Source organism: Apis florea, unplaced genomic scaffold (genome assembly GCF_048593485.1).
Source record: "Apis florea isolate Af1SG1 unplaced genomic scaffold, ASM4859348v1 contig_3158_pilon, whole genome shotgun sequence".
Lineage (NCBI taxonomy): Eukaryota > Metazoa > Arthropoda > Insecta > Hymenoptera > Apidae > Apis > Apis florea.
In genome coordinates, this window is record NW_028256713.1 from 3,427,250 (window position 1) to 3,441,845 (window position 14,596).

General features: G+C 37.3%; 1 protein-coding gene across 1 annotated transcript in view; it reads left to right on the plus strand.

Moving 5' to 3' along the window:
* The window catches only part of LOC100863946 (monocarboxylate transporter 10), an 83,074-nt gene that overhangs the window by 50,278 nt on the left and 18,200 nt on the right, over window positions 1-14,596 (plus strand). Inside the window, exon 6 of the mRNA XM_086909400.1 lies at window positions 12,544-12,712. Within this exon, the coding sequence (XP_086765526.1) occupies window positions 12,544-12,712 (169 nt within the window). The remainder of the gene's footprint in view (window positions 1-12,543; window positions 12,713-14,596) is intronic.

Sequence of the window (14,596 nt, forward strand, 5' to 3'; positions counted from 1 at the left end):
TTCTCTTCTCTCTAAACTCAAAAACTACTCTTCTCAAAAAAAAAAAAAGAATACCAATTCATAGAATTTTGAAACCAAATCCGCAGCAATTGATTCGAAGGCAAAATACCGCTAATTATCCTCGCACTCCTCGAGAACGCACACGGATATACGACAGCGCCACCGCCAGAATTTAAGAACGCGTGTGGCGCCACCGAAATGAATCTCGCGTGTCACAGAAGGCCATTTAAGCCCTCTGTCCCGTGCACGGCCCTAGACAGATAATTATCCAGCCAGACGAGGCCTCCTATCCCCCGTGGACCGCGGCGGATAATTCTTCGCGAGCAGTGAGACGGCAATCCGTGCGCGGTTTAAACCCTCGCGCATAGCTGGGATTCGACGTGTCATCGTCGTCGTCGTCCTCGTCAAGGTTTGCGAAATTCGTCCAATTTGTCCGTTTCCCCCTTGTTTTCGCCGTTTCCTTCCGTTTGAAACGACACGTGGAATGCGAGAGGTGGATGGAAATTCGAATTGGAGGGGATGGAAAGGTCGAGGATGATAATTTTGGTGCGAGGATAATCGGCTGGAGAATGGCGCGGGTTCACGGGTTTAACGATGGATTTAACGATGAAAGTTGAGGTTTGAGTTTAACAGTGGCGAGTGTGTATAATTGGAGTAAACGTTGAGGGGAAGTTTCGGGTGGATTTGGGTTTGGGCGAACTTTTATCCTTTGTTTGTTTTAACGTTTAACGGTGGAAAGAATCGCGGAATAATAAAATTCTGGGAACAAATGCGATACTTAGGCGAGGTATATTTTGTGTGAAGGAAAGATTTACGTCTAGCGTGCCCGTAAAACGAAAGTCTACTTTGAAATGAAAGCTCAACTTTCATTTATGTCGCGCAATAAGTCTGCGAGACCCCCGTTAATCCGGTTGAGCAGAGATAGGAATTAAACGAATGTTGTAACTTCACGACTGTTTCCAGACTTGTGAAACTTCGTGGCAGAAATGTGTTGAGGTATCGTCGACTCTGACTACTTGCTTCGTGATCTCGTCTAATTGCCAATCAATTTTATGACTATTGTTTTTGAATACGAATAAAAGCGTTACGTTACGTCTCTGAATATTCGATAAACAATATTATATGATACAAGTGTTTTAAAACAATCATGCCCATAGTTATACAATAGAGCTAATATCAATTAATTATTATCGGATAACGTGAAACGAGGCAGAATCAAATATAGGCAGACAAGTGGAATATTTACAATAAATTCGGAAACAATTAGAGAAAGAGTTACTCGTTTAAAATAAACGAGAAACGAGACAAACACGATAAGAAGAGTGGAATAAAACTGTCGGATAGTAAAGTAGTCTCTTGGTTTGATAGGTATAATAAAACAGTCGTGACCAGTGGAATAAATGTATTATGGTCGACCAAGTAGAACAAGACCGCGATGGAAACACGGTGGTAGAATTTTTATGATCTTGATTTTAATCGTCACTGCATAGATTTATCAGTTTACCATAAAATCAATATTTGAAAATTTCTTAAAAATATCGAATATCCCATTTTCTTTCTCAAAGGCCATTTTCTTATCTTGATTACATTTCGAATTTTCGTTAGTCTTATCCCTTCGAATAAAGAAACTCTCTATTTCTTGGGGAGACGCGTTTCCGCTGAATTTGTACTATACTTTGAAGCATTCCGCTTTTTCCAACTCTTGTTGCTGTTTTTCCCACCCTCATATTCAACCACCAACCCCAATTCGCCGGTATTCCTCTGTTCCGCGTGATCATGCTCCTGTTTCGTTCTTCCTGTGCGCTCTCGTCTGCGAAACAACCCTTTTACCTTTTAAATTTCGCAACATGGAACTTTCTCGCAAATTAGACGCTCGCATTATTCCTCTTTCGACGATTTCGCGGATCATCGCGTTTTCAAAAATTAACGATCCAGAAATCGAATTGCCGTTCTCGGTCATTTTCTTTCCTAAAATACAACGCAATAAATAATATTATGAACATAGAGTATCGCGACAAAATAAAAATTGGAAACATTTTCTTCATTTTTTATTATCCAAATGTTACAAAACTTTTCGATGTTTATGTATGCAAAATATTTTGAAAGCAAACATTTCTCTTCTTCGAATCAAAAAGCTGTTATCGCGTTCGTCTAATTTACGTTATATTAATTAAAAATATTTTATCATTTGAGCGTTTAAAAGGAAATTAGAAATTTTTTTTATTTATCTTTTATTTTTCTTTTTGCTCTACTTCTCCCGCTATAATTTGTAGGATACCACCGCCTCTGTCGCGAATTTTAATATCAATCTCGGCTCGGAAATTTGAATTTATATGAAATCCTTTGCGCATTTAAATTATAATAATTCGATATTTTCGAATCTCAATATATACGAGGTATCGAGCGGATAAAAATATATTCGCATATTTTGACGATACACGTGATCGATACGTCTTGTTATTTTGAGACTGATTACTTTTCACCTCGTCATAACGCGCTACTTCCCTTCCCCCCCCCCCCCCTCCCCTCCTGTTTATTCGAGCATTTTCACGTTTCATTTGTTCCGCGAGAATGTGATTCCTTTCCCAAACTTTCGACGAGATAAATGAAAAAAAAAAAAATAAATAAATAAATAAAAGGAGAGAGGAAATTTGGAAACGAAACAAATCTATCGATTTATCGTTCAATTTAAAATATTCCATAATAATTTCGAAAAGCTCCGATCCAGAAATGAATAATAAACTCCGAATAAATTTAATATTTAAACTTACTTTCCTTCAAGTCTCAAAGAATTTGAGTCCGTTCTGGAGAGAGAGAGAGAGAGAGAGAGAAAATTCGCGCTCAATTAAAAATGAATGAACGCGGGTTTAATTTCATTACCGAAACTCCCTCCCCTTCCCCTCCCTCCAAAAAATAAAAATCCACTCGACAGAGAGATTGGTAATGAAATATGCAAAGTGGCGAGGAAAAAAGCGCGAAAACGGAGGGGGAGGGGGACAAAAATTGGAAGAGGGTATAATAAAAATATAACGGCCGGGCTGAAATTGGAAAACACCGCGCGAGGGTTTCGCGCTTGAACGCGTGCGGGGAGAAATTAGGGATCGCGGAGGTGGTTTTTTTAAATTGCAAATTAACAGCAGTTTTCCACGGGGTTGTCGCGAGTAATTCAATGAAGAAACGGTTTAAAATTTATGGCCCGGACGTCGTTGTGCTCCGACGAGTTACGCTCCCCGTTGGAATTCACACGGTGCCGATGATTCGTGGCGAGCCGAGCTTTCGTGATTTCGTTGGTTTCTTTCCAATTAATTCCATTAATGTCGAATGATTTATTGTTGTGTCGAATAAAGGACGAACAAATTTGTAACAAGAAAATTGGATGAGATGGCGTTAAAAAATTGTAAAAATCGTGTGAGCGTATGTCATATCGTATATCGATAATTTTATCGATAAAGAAAGAAATCAAGTCACAATTGTTCTTTGATGTTAAAATTAAGAAATGGAGATACGATTGGAAGAAGTAAACACGAAATTAAAGCGAAGATGTTAAAAAAGTTGAATTTTTTGTAATTAAGAATTAACAAGAATCAACGAAAGTAAGAAGATTTCAGAAGTAATCGGTTTGAGAAAGATGAAATTTTTAAAGAAATTTAATTAGTTACACACGTTCGGGCGTACAAGTATCGTGGATAAAGAATTTGAAAAGCCCTGGATTTTTTGGAGACTCGCCAGAACAATTTTCCAGGTGCATGGTATTGGATAAAATTGAAATTGTTTAAACGTGAGGAACGTGAATTAATCTTGGAAGAGGGACTCTTAACTAGATTCAAGAAGAAGATGAACCGATAGATCTACTCGAAAGAGATCGATAGTAAAATGACTTGTTCGATTCAATCGATATAATTTTATTCAATTAATTTTATCGAGTTAAAAATTTCTCGAATTTCCTCCGTTATTATTCCACATCTTTCCTACTTCGTAGAATTTTCCAAAGTTTCTTTTAACTAAACTTTTTTATTTTACATCGACGCCAAAACAAGTAAAATAACACTAAAAAATTCAAAGCTTTTCCAAACTTTCGAGAATAGTCGGATCCTTCTCGTCGATATTACGTGTCCTCTTCAACATTCCGTTGCCGAAGTATCAAACCACGAGGCTCTCGAGGTTGGATTTCCATGCAATCTGGACAGACCACGAAACAATAGCCACGGGCGATCGTCCGAACTTTCCACGGACGAAACTAGAAGCGGCCAGTAAATCTTGCTCCTTTGAGAACTTTACAGGATAATAGAGGACGTGTTGCTTAAGGCGTAAATAGGAGTGCGACCAGATTGGAAACTTGAGACGAATGGATCACGGTTCGAAAATATCGAGTAAATTTTATTAGGGAATCGTTTAATCGTTGACTTTATTTATACACTTTATTTCATTTTAATTATCGCTAGAAGCAAATGAAAATTATTATTTGATCATTGAGAAAGTTAAAGTAGAGAGAGAGAGAGAGAGAAAGAGAGAGAGAGAGTTAGAAGTTAAAAGAGTATTTTAGAACTCAAATATATGGTAATTTTCAAATATTCCAGAATTTATGTAACGATAGCTTTTAACACGTGTAACACTAGTACGCAACAATTTCCGCAGTATTGCAATAAATCTCGAAAGGTTTGAATATGATAACGGAATTTTTAACTCCACTTTTCTGATATTAATTTCTGATATATATAATTCAGAATAATTTTCGAAAATGCACGTATAAATGTATCTCGGATTATTATTATCTCAAGAATTTCTCAAGAAGTAGCAGAATTTTACAGTAATTTTCAGTACAACTTTGCGCAACTTTTTAATCACGGATACTTCTAAATACGTAAAATTCAAATATACTTGCGTTCGAGTTGTTGAAACTCGATTACCTTCCTAACCTTCCACTTTGTAAACCCCGGTTACGATGATCGATGGTCTCCTAACCCAATTACACCGTTCCACAGATTAACTAAAACTCGATTATGATAATCTCTAAATTTCCATCCTTCTCTTGCGCCAATTCTCGCTTCTTCCACTTTTTTCTTTTTTTTTTTTCCTTTATCTTCGTTGCGAACTCGCTCACACAAATTACTAAATTTACAATATTCCATAGCTTCCAACAACTTATTAATTCAAAATCGCCCAGTTTTGAATTATTAATTCACGATCAATTTATTAATTCAATCCCCCCTCGCTGCGTTTCCAATTATTCATTCAAGAATATTATAGCTATTCGGGAAGGGAATATTCGATGAAACGTGCAGTTTACGTTTAAATAATCCGGTTATTTCTTATTTATTTTTAAATAAGGAAATATTTGGATCATAACAATTCATCGTCATTATTAATTATAATCCTATCGATCATTGTTCATCTATCATCATCATTTTACACTTCGTATAAAATCTTTTGTTAATCTTTTTGTTTGAAAGATAGCTTTCGTTATCCGATCGCTCTAATCGAAGCAACGCGAATACGAATAATTCGTTCGATCGATTTACAAAAAAAAAAAAAAAACTGCTTTCGAAATGCATATATATCGATCAGTTTACGACACAGTGTTTTCTGGGTGATCGTCTGTTTCAGTTTCAACAGGTAGCGAAACCAGTCGGCTCGATCGGCCGAGAATAATTCAACAATCGTGACATTTTTAACGCTGCGCAACGAAATTGCGACGACGAGTCGATTTCGTGGAACACATCGTTTTCGCCATCTACTTGGATTGAAATATTTCAATTCCATGACCCTCTTTTCGAGATTAATATTCGTACGACCGAAGATGGATTTTGTGGAAATTTTTGAGAAACTATATTTTGAACATTCACATTATTCGTCAAACTTTATTTCCCGTATCTTTCAACAACTGGATCGCTGAGAGATCCTTCCATTATCTATCTTTTATTCGAATACCTGCCATAAGAAGAATTCCACGATTCTTTCATACATCTCAATTTTAATTACCACGAATGTTATTCCAAACGTCCCCGTTTCGCTCTTCGAAAAATTCTCCAAAATCCTCTTCGTTTTTTTTCACTCTTCTTCGTTAACAATAAACACGTTACATTGCTAACATCTTATAAAATCGTCTCGATTAGTCGTCAAAAACGATTCATCCATCCATCGCCACGTTCAATTCTCTCATCCTTTCGTTTTATAATCCGACCACCTCGGACGTTACATCGATTACAACCTTTCGCTTTTTTCCACCGAAATCGCTTTAAAAAAAGAAAAAAAAAACAATCGTTTCTCCGTTTACCCATCCCTTATCGTTTCACGGGACACTCGAAACCTTCGAAAATCGAAAATCGAACGCAAAACTTGGCAAATACGTATATCCGCGGAGCGAAGAAATTCCTCGAACTTTCGGACAATACGAGGCGAATATTACGGCTGTTTCCGCCGGCGACTCGAACCATTCCAACCAGGGATGGAGGTGGGGGGGATGATTATTATCGCGAACGAACGCTTCTCGCTGAATTGTTTGCCGACGATTATTCTCTTTCTCTCTCTCTCTCTCTCTTTGCCTATCTTTCTTTCCGTAAAACGGCAAGCTTTTATTTCGACGCCAGACCACCTCGGGGAATACGGTTGACGAGGTGGATGATGGTTGATTTACCATCGCGAAGAATTCACGATGGAATATCGAGGAGAGTGAGGGGTAAGAGGAGGAGAGACGAGTTGGAGAGAGTTTCCCAATCGATGGAGTTTCGCGAGTTTCTGTCGGCGAAGATGGCGAATCCCTCGGGGTGGCGAGTTTTGAAAAGGAAAAGAAGGGGGGAAGGTTACAGGGTTTGGGATTCGGACCTCGGTCGTGACTTTGGAACTTCTCCGCGATGCGTCAGTTTTCGGTTACGTGGAGGATGAAGGGATCGTAGAAGAAAAATTTCTCTCGTTCTGTCTAATATTCTTAATGTTAACTGTGTTTTAATGCGTGATAAGCGCATACAGAAAGTTTATATATAGTCGAAGTTGCTTCGATATAATTTATCGTTCGAAACGTAATGCCAAACTAGCCAAATAGCTAATAGAATGATTCAAGCATTTTAATAAGTGATTACTTGGAGTGAGTTTTTCACTTTTTCAACAGGTTAAAATTCTGGTTTTATAAACTTGTATTATGCTTGCCTGACCATGATCGATATACTCCGCTTGTTTTAATCGTAACTTGATATATAAATTATTCGCTGTTGAACAAGAAAAGAAAAATCAAACGTATAACTTTTACTCGAGAATTTCACAATATTCGTTTGTATAGATGATTCAAAAATTCCATTTCACCCACGTAGTTACCCTCGAGAGCATGATAACCTCGTCCATAATCGACCTAATTTTCCTCGACCGGTTGAAAAACCAATTGATTTCACCCCGTAACGAGGCGATATTTCTTTTCTCGACCAAACTTCCTCTCCCGCAAAACAAGTCGGAAACGTCGATTCCGTCATCTATTCTTTGCCGCGACACGGTGTTGGAATTAATTACACGGTTACGCGATTAATTAATCCAGAAGGTTTTGCGAAAACTTTCTTTGTTTTTTTTCTATCACGTTCGTCACGGTTTTCTCCTTCTCCCTCCGGTTTCATGTTCGATAAACAAGATGTGAAATCGATGGAAAATATTTACGCCGATTAAGCGAGATATCGTATTCCATCTCGGAAACAGATATCTTCGTACCGTTCGAACGGTATCTTCTTTCAAAGGATCTTGATTTGATCGAATTTTCTCGATTGAGAAGAGCTTTCCTCTGTTTTATATCGACGTATATATATATATATATATCAAATGACATCGAATGAATTGAAGATGATTAAGCGATAAGATAGGATTTAATAAAGAAATTCCATAGCAAAATTTTAATTTAAAAGTATCGAACGATGCAATAAATATTTATTCTTACTACAATTATTCATATATCTTTTTAATCACGTCGATTGATTTAAAGAAAATGTGAAGGGAAAGAAGAATCCATACGTAAAAATAACGTTTCGAGGCGGCAAAGTTGGACGAGTTTTATAAAAATTGTCGAGCGAAGTGCGAGGAACGCGATGTTCAGAAAATAAGGATAAGGAAAGTGGAAAATAGGGACAAGTAACTAGTCCAGGGGGTAAAGTGTCTGCGTGTATCTACGGAAGAGTGAATCCTCTTAAGCTTGAAGCGAGGAAAAGTTGAGGAAAGAAAGTTGTGGAAAAAAGAGTCAGTCGAGAGACGTGCTTTCCTCGAAGAGAGGGAGAAAGAGTTTAATGAGCGCATACAGAATATACTACCACCATCTTTCCTATCCCCATTTATTTAATACACGTGTTCTACACGTGTTTTCGAAACTGTCATTCGCGATAACAAAGGATCAGAAAGAGAGATTTTAAATCATCTGAAATCCTCCCTCCTCTTCCCTCGTTGCCTCTCGTCGCTTCTCTTTTCTCCTTTGAAGAGAAAAGGAAAAAGGATTACGAAAGTCCTTGTCTCTGTGAAATTCGATTCGACAGAAGATCGAATTACGTTTCTAATAGAATGGAATTGTTATTGGGATATCGCGCCTTTTCGAAATTTATTTCTTCTTCGCGAAATTAAATTCATTGATCGATCGCAATAAGTATATATATATTTTTCGATTAATTTTTTATTCTCGAATTTATTGTTTATCTTTATTCTCGAAATTTGTATTCCTTTTATTTAATTTAATATTTACTTTCGGTTCCTATTACATCTGCTCTACACGTTTTCAATTAATTATCCCGGATATTTTAAATTTTCCGTGAATTATTTTTCCCGATTTATTACGAAGTTTGAAAGGATTTATGAAACCGCGCCCATCAACGGAAGTCGAATTGCGCCGCGGATCTCCCTTTGCCATTTCAACCGGAAGCCTCGAGGAAGTGGAAATCAGCAGGTAGGGAAGTTATGAGGACTGCGACTTTTTAATAGAAAACTTGGATCGAGGAGAGGAAGGACGGGCGTAATCTTATCGAAATTATCACCGCAATATTTCACGTTCCGACCGGGTATGGCCGCTCGTTGACGAAACTTTTCTGTCCCATGGTCGACTTAATGGCTTTCCATCCCCCTCCGTTTCGAAATTGGAGGAAGGAAAACGATCCCTCTCCACGATTGGATTAAATTTATCTCGCTCTACTATTCTACCATTCGTTTCCAACTCCATTCCCATTCCAGTTGAACGAAGAATTTTAACGATGAATTATCTAATCGATGAAGAAACGTAACGTTGTTTCGATATTAAGATATATTGAATTTTTGAAAAGTTTTTAATTATATGTGTTTCTCGATCGATTTGCTTCTTCGTTAGATGTGTCGTTTCCTTTTCATTCGTCCATTATTACTGTGATTTTCGAAAATATCCGAAGAAACAAGCTCTTTTCACTAACTCGAGTTGAAACGTTCATCGTTGACAATAGCACGTTACAATCATCCCATCTATTCGAAAGTTTGCAACAAAGTTAAGAAGCGATTCGACTCGTGGAAAGTTCGAAGGAAGTCGATGATCGAGCCATTTCGAGTCATCACCGACAGAACTTAATCTCACGTCCGCCAAGACGGAAATTCGGTGGCGCGTTGCCTTTTCTCAATAATTCAAGACTTCATTAATAACGCTTTGCGTCCTCGACAACAACTCGATTTCGTGGATATATCATCTGAGGAAAAAAATGAAACAAATGTATATTTAATCCCGTTGAATCGATCATAATGTAAATCCACGTTTCGACAATTTTTATCGATTTTCTTTTATCATTTTTGTAATTGAAATTTTCCAAAGTGGTGCGATTGAAGTAACAGTGAAATTTTTATGGGAATTTCAAAGAGGATTTATGGTCTTCCTCGATTCCTTTCAACGCATCTAATCTTGGAGATTTTAATCAGGCGGTCGAGGAAAAGTGGTGGATCGGTCACGTACACCGAGTTCCCCTTCGCTTAGCCCCATGAATAGGGTTGTCGAAACTGTTGCGACAACATTTTTCAGAATCGACCGGTTAATAGAGCGGAAAAACACGAGAGCGTGCTTATCGAACTCGAACACATCACAATTGAAGCCCGGAAAGTGGTTAAGCGTTCGACGAGGACCGACGTAAAGAGAATTTCGATGGGTGTAGAGTTAATAAAAAATAAAAATAAATAAAGAAATTTTAAAAAAATAAAGATTAATTTCCAATGGAATGTTTTTCACATTCTACGGAATGGAAATTATCGCAGCCACAGCGCAAATTCGCAGAGAGAGAGAGAGAGAGCATCTGGTTAGACCTGGATTACCTGCAGTTTCAGACCGATTTCTGTAAAATTAAAGACGCGCAGAACCATTATGCTCCAGGATTATGTACCTGCATGCATCACTTAAAAATACTGTATAATTCAGGAAGTGATTCCAGAATCCGTTCCCCATTTTCAAGAAGCTTCCTGTTTAAGAATGGTTTAATACTTTGTACCAGCTTATAGGTTTCCTCGAATCTGGCTGACGCTGCATCCGTTCAAATCTACTTCATTTTACGAGAATATTATTTCAAATTAACTCCTCTCCAATTCTCCTTTCCAAAATATATTTTTCTTTTTATATGTACTTTCTCGATTATTCATTCGTAAAGTATTAAAAGATTAATCGGTAAAAAAAATGTCGAAACATTTAATATTCAAATTCGACTTGCAATATAAAATTAATTTTATTCGCTGACACACGAAAAATGTGTTCATTAAACTATAAATATAAATAAGATGAATATATATAATGTATATGTAATTTAATAACGCAATAATAAAAAAAAAAGGCACTCGATATGCCACGTATAAAAGGCGAAATAATCAGAATTCTAGCTCTTAATTAAACGAAAATTTCTCTGCTCGTTCTCTGCTCGTTCCACGCCTCAAAGAACGATTAAACGGAAATACCCTGCACGTCATTTTAATATACCACGACGAACGTTCTACATTTCCATCACACGCGTCCATTCCAAATGCAAATTGCAGCTTCACCTCCCCCATCCTCGCCATATCTCGAGGCGCGTCGATATAACTCAAGGCGATAATTTCGCCGTTCTCCAAAATGGCGGACGGTGGAACAAAGGTGAGGGGGACGCTCATTAACTTTCCAACTTCATCGAGACCGGCCGTTTATCGGTTATCAGGCGCTAATATATCTCGTCGCCTAACTAGAAATCGATGAGGACACGTCGGCCCGTTTAATACCGAGGAAAATTATTGTCCAAGTTACGTTCAACCCCCTCGAGCAGGATGAAAAATGGCGGCGGACAAAGGGAACACGTTCCACTCGATGAATAATGCAAAAATCTAGATTGCTCTTGATCACCTTCTGCGAGACATCGTCCAGAATCTTTTCGAATTTTGGATCATCTTCTTCCAAATGAGATTGATCGATCGAATGGATCTTTATCCCTTGATAGATTTTGAACTAAGAATCGGATATGCAACAGAAGTATTATTTTCCGCATGTTGGAAGTGCCAATGGAAATCTAGAGTTTACGTATATCGTACGTTGTGGATTAATTTTGATAAGTTGTGGAAAACATGGAAACGAATGTCTTGGAAACTCGAACTGTCTGGAATTTTGAATCTCCTTATCTAGATGAAATTAATCAAATCGTGGAATTGAATTTCTTCTTCCTCGATTTCGAATCGAGGATTTCACCAAGAGGAATATTCTGTTTTCCGTTTTCCCTTAATTCCATCCAGCATTTTCTCATCTCACGAGAGATATATTTCAAATTTCACGTATTTTTTTTACTATAGAAAGTTGGAACCAAGATTGATTGCTACGAATGCTAGAAAATTTCTAGCGCTAAAACTAAAGAGGTCTTTTTTCTTTTTTTCCTTTTTTTTTTTTTTTCTTTTTTAGAACCGTCAAACAATAAAAATCCCTCGTATCCTGCCTCGATCCCTTCTTGACGTATTGTTGGTCTCCTGATAAAACGGCCGCCCCGCAAAATAATGGAAAAGAATTTCCTCGCTAGCGCGCCACCCCTTTTCATCAAACTAATTAGAAGAGCGTATAACGCGAACAAATCCGGAGATCCCCGCTTAATTACTCGAATTGGCCACGTGAATCGCGCCATCGGCCTCCGTAATTAACCGTAAAATATGAGATCCGGAAGGAGCCCGAAGAACGAAACCGAGATTGCGATTAAATTTCAGGATGACGACACTCGTGAAAGAACAAAAGAACGTTTAAAATGTTGAACTCCATCGGAAGAGTGGATCTCGAATCGATCCTCTCACTTTCACGTTCGAATTTCATTGTAATATTTAAAAATTAAACAAGAGTTTTAGATATAAAACGATGGAAAATTTAAAGCGCACCGGAGATGTTCGAACGAGTTTTACTTTTACAATATTTATCTGAAAAGTCACTTTTCTAAATTGGAAAGAAAAAAAAAAAGAAACGTAGTGGAGTAGGTAACACGTGTACGTGTTCTCCTAGAGGTAGATAACCTAACCTAAGGGAGAAAACGTGGAATGAGAGTATAAGTTGACGCGTTTGGCTTAAACTAACCGAGTGAATTAACGTTTCAGCGTGGGTGGGCGCTTTGAGCGCTGCCGTCTCGCGTGGATCGGCACCCTTGGTCGTTGGCGCGTGTCGTCGAGGAAGTACGAGGCTTACAGCGGTGATCGGGGGTCTCGTGCTGGCATTGGCCTCCCTCTTCACCTCTTTCGCCGCGGAACTGCACCAGGTCCTCCTTAGGTGAGCAAAACTGAGCACTCCCTGATTTTATTTCTTTTTTTTTTTTTCTTCTTTTTTTTCTCTCCAAAAATTTACAATCGTTATTTCGTATTTCTTTTCGAATTTATTCGATTTATTAGGAACGCTGGAATTTGTGTAATTATAACGTTTAACAGATGAATAAAGTTAAAATGGTATTCTCAGTTTGATAATTCTGGCGTTTAGTGTTTGACACGTTGCTACGCGTTATAAATACTTGGAGTTGAAAAAGCAGATAGTTAGAAAAATATTTATAGAATAAATTTGTATAAATTTTGAACTTGATGAATTATTTACGCGGTAAATTTGCGAAGAAGGAACTGTGTGATCTCTGAAGTTTTTAATTAATTCAAAGTACACCGTTGATTAATTCTATAAGCGTTTGGAAACTTGTTTCCTCGTAAATGAAAGAAAATGATAAAGCATGACGATTACCTCTTCTTCTAATTTCAGTCGGAGAAATTGTTTCAAATTTAGTGTCGTGCATTTAATTAAAAATTTTTCCTCGAGTTTAAATCTCAAAGATAAAATTAATTCCTGGATTCTCTTCCTTTATTTTGTTTCTTTAATATTTTTTTTTTTCCCCTCCTTCCTCCTATTTTAACTTTCAAAGTAAACTCGCGAAAAACTTTTTCCGAAACTCCCGCTGAAAATCAGAGATTGCAACGCATGCTTGCGTAAAATTAATAATTCGTCCGAGAAACGCAACAAATCTTAGCTCGCTTTTAAAATTACAATTCGTGGATAAATCTCATCAAAGCCTTTTATCCATCGTAACACGTTCGACAATCGAAAAATCGTGTCGCGAATTAAATCGATTAATTTTTTTCTCGAAAATTAATTTATTCGCGTTGAATCTTCGATGAATTATTAATCTCGAACCCTCATGAATTTATTCCCTCGTGAAAGAATCCTTGCAGAATAATTCGTGTTTCCTTAAATCCTGACGAATTACTTGCGCGTCTCTTGAAATTCTGGCAAATTCGTTTCTTCTTCAATCCTCCTCGAATTTTTTCATCCTCTTTTGAAATTCATAAAAAATACTTTTTCTTAACGTAACGAATTTAATTATTATTTTTCTTTTTCTTTTTCTTTTTTTGTGCACGCGCAAACACGACGAAAAATCGCGAAGAGAGCTTTCCTTATTTAAAATTCAAATTGAAAGTAATACGAATTAACGCTGCGACACTCCTTCCTTATTTGAAACGCAAAACTGTGTTTTTCTGCAAGTGAAAAATGGACGGGGTGGGGAGGGGAGGGGAGAATACGCGAGAACTGAACGCTCTTGCGGCTTCCTTGAGATACGACCTTTCGATAGCCCGGATCGAAGTCGATCGGTCTTCGTTGAAAGCTTGGCTACACGAAAAGGAAGAATTAACAGGATTTGGCCCGAGAAATATATGGGACAAATAGCGTTAACAAATGCGTGCAATAGCATCAAAGTAGAAAAGGAAAAGGAAAAGGAAAATGCGATGTAATTTATTTTCCGTAAAGAGAAAAAAAGAAAGAAAGAAAGAAAGAAGGAAAAAGAAAGTCCGCGAAAAGTATCATATCAATTTTTCTTTCTTTTTGTAATTTTTAATCTGATCCACTTCTCCATAAAAGCATGATCAAATTATTAATTTCAAATAGTAAAAATAATTGAACGTGGAAATAATTAATCCATAATTAATTACTTATTCAAAATACTCGAATAACGTTAATACTCAGCATTCGACTCTTACAATTGATCCGCTCTTCTCTATGCTTATTTCGAACGATGAATTACGTTTTGAACGACGAGTTGTCGAACTTCAACTATTAAATTTTGCCGTCCGCAACATCTCCTCGCGAGGAACAAGAGCGAATTTGCCGATTTCGAGGAAA